At 46.7% G+C, this 7,049-nt stretch overlaps 1 protein-coding gene across 1 annotated transcript; it reads left to right on the plus strand.

Moving 5' to 3' along the window:
• Window positions 1-4,844: 4,844 nt before the first annotated feature.
• On the plus strand, window positions 4,845-6,215 carry LOC123447223 (myb-related protein Hv33-like). Its single transcript, XM_045123805.1, has 3 exons — window positions 4,845-5,080; window positions 5,265-5,394; window positions 5,500-6,215. The coding sequence occupies exons 1-3, from the start codon at window positions 4,948-4,950 to the stop codon at window positions 5,999-6,001; spliced, it is 765 nt and encodes a 254-aa protein (XP_044979740.1). The 5' UTR covers window positions 4,845-4,947; the 3' UTR covers window positions 6,002-6,215.
• Window positions 6,216-7,049: the final 834 nt, after the last annotated feature.

The following is a 7,049-nucleotide window of genomic DNA, read 5'->3' on the forward strand; positions in this document are numbered from 1 at the left end:
GGTCGACACTAGCTTCATGTTCTTTCAGTCTTTCACTAATATGCCGCCAATCACAAAAACCATCATGCCCCAATGCACTCTTGCATTTATCGAAATTGAAAATTTTACAACAAAAACAAAACACTTTATTTGCTTGTTTTGAAAAAACTAACCATCTCCTGTCACGCACCTCTCCATTGCTCATTTTTCTTGAGTAATGGTTGTATGAAAAATGTCGTGAAGTTTCATCCAAAGGATATTTAGTACTTTCCTCTTCCCTTTTAGGCCCCTTTTCCACTAATATATCCCTCGCTTTGTTATCAAGACTACCCCAATTGATTGGATCATAAATATCCACAGTAATAACCGGTTCCTCATCAACACTAGCAGATTCTGCCGCTGATGAATTAAATATAGGATCATGATCACTTATATTGGTATCATCCATGTCGATGTCAACATCGTCTTCTGTAGGAGTATGGCCATCATCTTCCCGATTGACATTATTTTGGTCATCCGCAAGAACTATCGCCAACTCCTCTGGATTTCTTGAAGTGCTCGTCTTGCTCTTATAATATCTAAAAATGGATCCACTCAATGCCTCTTTCTCCTCATCTTGTTACTGCTTTTTTTTTCTTTTAAAACTTCCGGATGGATACTTTCTACCCGAACCCGACATGACCTTGCTGAAATTGAAAGGAACAATTAGCTTTTACAATTAGCATAAATCTAATTAAAATATTAGACTGCAGATTTCTTGATTTGCAGACCTGCACCTACTTATATTTCTGATTTGGAAGATGCAAATATTAGATGCGATTTCTAAACTAAGAAATCAATACGGACAATATAACTATATAAGATTTCTCAACCTACAGAGTACTGAGTACAGACCTGTTGGCTGTTGCTTGACTGCTTCCGTGCTTCGAGACAGTCAGACAGGCCGGCAAAGGGTGCTGCGCAGCGCAGGCTGCAGACCAGCAGACGCGAGTCGGCGAGTTGGCGAGTCGGCGTCTCGGCGAGACAGCGAGTCGGCGTTTAGACGAAGAACAGAGAGGCACCTGGGGTCAGCTTATTAGCGGTAGAAACGCAGCTTACGCAGGACCTGCCAAATAGAGGTCTAACGAAGATCCAAAAGAAAAGGAAACTGAAACCGAAAATCAAGCGATTTGTTTCACGTCCTGAGTCCTGACTTGCCTTTCACGTAGCTTGTTTTTCTCGTGGTCGGACCGTCGGACGCTCGGCCAGTCAGCCTATACTTATACATGTACCTGATACCTAGCAGGGGGCCCTTGACTTTTGGGGGCCCGGGGCAGCCGCACCATTCGCCCCCCCCAGGGCTGGCCCTGGTGACGGCGATGCCCTTGCACCGTCGACCATCCCTTTTTGGGCCTCGATCGAGGGCGACCCGATGAGTGCCCTAGCTACCGCCCTTGTCTTGCCGCTCTAGGAGTGGGTACTCGCAGGTGCATTCAAGGGTCTTTTTTGGATGAGTTTCATTATCCTAAGCATCTTCCATGTCGACTCTTAAACCGCCTGTTTCGTCGAGACAAAGTTGTCTTGATTCCGCAAGCCATCCAACGACGACAACTATCTGTCCGTAGAGCGGTCTGGACTATCGTTTTTCCGCAAACCAAGATCAAACCAGAGGGGCTTTGCGGGAGTGTAGACACCAGCCACATAGGACTTCGACAACCCAGGGCCATCCGAAACTAAGTCAGACTCACGCTTTTGTACCTGGCTGCCCTATTTCCGCGGTAAAATCTCTCATTCTCCTTTTCCCTCTGGCCGCTCTTCACCCAATTCCCGCCATTTTTTGCCACATTCAATGATGGACCCAAGAAGTTGACGGAGACAACGGTGGAGGAGGATCCGGCGATCACGCTTTCCTGGAAGCTCAACCCAGAGGCACGGCAAAATTGCCGCCTGAATCGCGAAGGCAAAGGCATTTTCGGTCAAGAAGCAGAAGAAAAACGGTGGCAGAACTGGTGGTCATGGCGGTGAACGTGCAGCAGGCAGACGTGGTCTGGGATGTAGGGGCCCATTACCGTCGCCGACCATGCAGACGTCGACATGGCCAGAGCATTACAAGGTTCCATACTTCTATACCATCACAGCTCGATAGGCAATACCAGCGTCTGTCACTGTTCAAGACCCTTAGAGCATCTCTAGCTGTTCGCCCTCCGGGGCGTAAAATAGCGCCACCGGGGAGCGCGCCGGCACAAAAAATCGATGTGGGGGGGGGGGGCTTGGGTTCCAAGTCGCCTCCCAAAGGTCGCCCCAACCGTTTTTTTCAAAAAACAAACTCGACCTAAATTCGACCAAAAATGACTCAAATTTGAAAGAAATTCATAGTTTTTCATTGATATTTGTACACAAGTGAAATAAAAACATAATTAAATCCTAAATGGAAACTACATTGCCGCCGTCCGCCGCCGCCATCTTCTACATGCCGAGAAGCTTGTAGAAGTTGGTGTAGTCACTGTCATCATCGTCGTCCTGTGCTCCGCCGCCGTCCTTGCTCCACCCCTGTCCTGGGTCACTGATTCCAAAGGTAATGGGTTACTCATACATCACGTCCTTGTATAATGCTCAAGGCTCTAGGCTGAATAGCAGGAGCAACTTTTATTTGTTATGAGTCCAAACCATAGATTCAATGAGTTCTTGTCAATAAACACGGCCGCTCAATAAAAACATTAAACTGAAGTCCCAAACAAAATAAGCACCTAAGAAAAAAAGTAAGAGTTTAACCATAGGTAATCTCTTAACCATCGCATCAAATAAGTGAAGGATTCATTAAATTGTGAAACGTTGCCCTGTCATAATGTGATATGTTTCCAATGCCAATAAAAAGTAACCCATCCAACGGTATTTAACATCCAAAAAACTGCCAAATAAAATGCGTCCCAAGCAGAAATATCACAAGTACCGCCTGCCCAACCGAAGAGCAGACGACTAATGTGTTCCACTTATTGAATAGGGCCTATGGTTGGTCCGTGACCACTCGATGCCGAAGGCGTCCTTGGGGTGATCTCGTAGTTAGATACATTATTGATCCACTTTAAATAGAAAAAATAAAGTAAAAAGTAAATAAGAAAACATAATATTCCGTCTCATAGTTTTGAAGTAGAGTTCTTTATTTTTATTTTTATGGGTGGCTGCTTCTAGGCAAACCTCCTAGCTGTCTTTGCACCCCCACCTCCTTTACCACTGAGCGGTCATTTAGGGGCCTTAGCTGGTGATCCGAGCTGTTTCCCTCTCGACGATGAAGCTTATCCCCCCTCGTCTCACTGACCAACCTTGACCCGTGTTATTTGTGGGTGACATAAAAATATCTATGTCAACTTGATGGGCATAATTATCATAAACGAGAAATGCAACAAATACTTATGAAAGAGAATATACCACATCCGAATCATAAATCGGACGAGGGCCGACGGGGACGGATATCAAGACCATGTCACTATGTATAACAAACAATCATATAGATAAAAAAACTATCTAAATCATAGAAATTAATAAGACTTTTTTTTATAAAAAGGATAAGAACAAGAGGATCACCAATGTGGTGCCGGCGACGAGACGATGCCGTCGATCGACGGTGGTTAGGACGGGGACGGGAGGCACTAAGTAAACCACACCTACACAGATGCAAACTAAGAAGTTAATTTGAGCTCAAATTGCATATAAATCAAATAAACTCCCACATAATTACTCCCAAACTGGAACCCAATAATCATTATACGTATAAAGCATTGAACGAGATAATCTAACAATGAGAGATGAAAGGACAAAGTTGCTAACCTTTGTGAATATTTGAATAGATGGGTTGCCTCAAATATTGACAAATTTTGACAAAAATGAAGGGATGAGCTCGAGAAGGGGAAGAGAAAACAGAGAAGGACTAGTGGAAGCATTAGTTTCGGTCTAAAAACCAACCGAGACTAATGCTTTGGTCCAAAGTCATTTTTCTACTAGTATAAGCCCATGACTTGTTTCGCTGCCGGCATGCCTCCCAATTTGCCGGAGTCGGAGGAGGAGGCGCTCGGGGAGGAGGTAGAGGAGGAGGCAGTATGGGAGGATGGGGGAGGAGGTAGAGAAGTAGGGGGAGCAGTAGACAGTGGAGGAGAAGAAGGAAGATAGAAGGAAGATGAGGAGGAAGAAGATGAGGCACGGAGGCGAAGCAGCCGGCGAAATCGGAGCCCCGGCCCATGAAGGAGGCGGGGCCGGTTGCGGGCTTCGCTATGGCAGATGCCATGACAGAGTATAAGGTCATCCAAGCGACAAAGATGGTGAAGCAGTCCGCCATCCTCGAGTCCATATAGAACGAGGCGTGAAGGCCAATCGGCGCTTCATCCGGCAACAAAGGGCAAAGATTGAGGAGCTCTTCGCCTCTAGCTCGTCCGATGACGAGCCAAAGCTCTACGGGCGTCAGAGCTGCCGCAGTTGCCCATTTACCTAGAGGCGGGGCAAAGAGATAATAAACGTCTTCCCGGATGAGTAGTCTAGATATGCGTATATTACATAGTTTTTTATCTGCATGTCTAGTATGAATTTAAGATTTCATATTCAAGATATATGGAACTGCCCGCGGGCATTTGGGGACCGGATTTTGGTTCGCGTTTGTTAGATGCTCTAAGACTTGCAGCTCCTTCCTCAAGCAGTCCGGCCATGCGGAAAGGGCACGTTTTCACCTACCCGGCGAGCTTGTGAGGACGAGCAGAGATGAAGTGTCAACATAATAAGGACAAAAGGTGCTAGTCTTTTTCAAGGAAAAAGTGGGCATGTGCCGAGGAAGGATGTACGACGGAGGACAAACCCTGATGTGCCCTGCTAAACAGAACGAGCATTAAAAAACACAACGCCTTGGTCGCCTTGTTTGCCAGCTTCCAACAGCCTACTATCGGTCTGCAGCTCTGCGTGCACCGCCGATAGTGGTCGCTGAGCAGAAGAACGCCTCAGCGTGGCATGTCGAAGGCGTCGCGCGGCCCCAGGCAGGCGGTGAGGAGAGGCCCGTGGTCGACGGAGGAGGACGCCAAGCTGATGAACCACGTCGCCAAGCATGGCGTCGGCCGCTGGGGTGATATCCCTAGGCTAGCAGGTACTAGTGCTAACAATGCAGAGCATCATATATTTCATCGTGCTCCCTGTGTGTGTGCAACTGCAACCGCAACTGCAACTGCAAACTGGAAATGAACTAATCATCTACCTGAATCGGTAGCTAATTTGACGGAACTTTCCTTTGAATAACTGTATTGCATGGCATGGTTGCAATTAACTGATAGGCATTGAGAGGGGCGGGAAGAGCTGCAGGCTGAGGTGGCTGAACTACCTCCGGCCGGACCTCAAGCGGGCCGCCCTCTCTCAGGAAGAGGAAGATCTCATCATCCGACTCCACTCCATCATAGGCAACAGGTAAGTAAAAAATATACTCATCCGACTTAGCAAGGCAGGTGAATTGATCAATGAAAAAGTTGTTCATCTCTTTCATCATTGCTGAGGAAGTTCGTGCATGGGCAGCTGGTCTCTGATCGCGGCGTGCCTGCCGGGGCGGACGGACAACGGGGTCAAGAACTTCTGGAACGCCTCCATCAAGCACAAGCTCCGCCGGCGCGGCATCGACCCGGATACCCACGAGCCGGTGGCCGACGACAACGGTAGCAGGAACGGCGACGTCCTGCCATCCCACCTTGCGGCAGGTGGCGACCCGTGCAGCCATGGAGCCCTGCCGCTGCCGGACTCCATCAGTCGCTACGCGGACACGGACCCGCTGCAGCTCCAGCACGGCGTTGCACTTGTACAGCCGGTGGTGTCCAGCTCCAGCACGGTGGGCTCTAACCCGTCCAGCTCCGGCTGCGACGCCGGCGAGCAGTGGAACAACCGCGCAGACAGCGGGAGCCGGCTGTTCGAGCTGACGGAGAGCAGTATTACTACAACTACAACCACCACCACCGAGTCGGCCACCACGAACCACCTCCCGTCGCCGGTCCAAGCTGTCGGAGCTGCTCCGCGAGTACCATGACTCGCTCGGCTTCGTACTGGGCTTAGTACTCCCTCCATTACTGTATAACGGCAGTGCTTGAACTGACTGAAGCAACGTCGTCAGCGACGGCGAGCAATCCATTACCGCGCGCAACAGCCATGGCTGCTTTCCCTTAGATTAGGCATAATCACTGCTTTCCATCTGACCGACTGGTGGTTGCATATACATGTGTGACCATTCATCAATAAAGACTACACAGATTCATTTGTTTCCAAACATGTTATCTGCGCATGGCTCTTCGCTGAGAGAGAGATGCCAACGAAGACGGAGGGACACGGGCACATGGTGTCCCGACAGAGGAATCGCGAAGGAAAGCGGGAGAGAAAAGGAGACGGCGGTTGCGTATGGTTCAGAACTTCAAGCAACGGCGACCCAGCGACGCGGGGACGCACACTTAATTTACTTAATTTTATAATTAAAAACGGTCACCTTGCATGACAGAAAAATGTCAACGCGGCTTACAAAATTTCTTCTTGTAACTTATTGACAGCGTTTAAAAAATGATCTTAACGTTTAACAAAATGCTCCCCTCTTCATAAACACATTCGTAGAATTTTGTTAAAATATTTATAAAATGTAAAAGTATGCTCATGCAATTCAAAAAATATTTTATACCATTCAAAAAATGAAAATAACATTTTTTTAACATTCATGCATTTTAAAAATATGTTTGGCACATTTCAAAATATCCGTGTTGTTCTCTTAAAACACGTATCAATTAAAAAATGTACAACATGTCTTTGAAAATAATTAAAGCCATGTATCTAAAAAATATTCATGATATCTTTGAAATATGTTGAAGATATATACCAAAAACGTACAATGTACTCCCTCAGTAAACTAATATAAGAGTGTTTAAATTACTAAAATAGTATTCTAAATGCTCTTATATTAGTTTACGGAGGGAGTAGAAGTATATTGTAAAACGTAGACATGTATGTAGTGACATTTTTTAAAATGTTTATAAATGTAAATACATGTTTGCATAGTTAAAATATATTTTGGTCGTTCAAAAAAGCCTTCAACC

This window comes from Hordeum vulgare, chromosome 4H (genome assembly GCF_904849725.1).
Source record: "Hordeum vulgare subsp. vulgare chromosome 4H, MorexV3_pseudomolecules_assembly, whole genome shotgun sequence".
NCBI classification, from domain to species: domain Eukaryota; kingdom Viridiplantae; phylum Streptophyta; class Magnoliopsida; order Poales; family Poaceae; genus Hordeum; species Hordeum vulgare.

Excerpts from the sequence above, each read along its gene's own strand:
- LOC123447223 (XM_045123805.1), top strand. The coding sequence starts at position 4,948 with ATGTCGAAGGCGTCGCGCGGCCCCAGGCAGGCGGTGAGGAGAGGCCCG. Across the intron at positions 5,081-5,264 it reads TGATATCCCTAGGCTAGCAG|GCATTGAGAGGGGCGGGAAG; the intron begins GTACTAGTGCTA and ends ATTAACTGATAG. Across the intron at positions 5,395-5,499 it reads CACTCCATCATAGGCAACAG|CTGGTCTCTGATCGCGGCGT; the intron begins GTAAGTAAAAAA and ends GTGCATGGGCAG.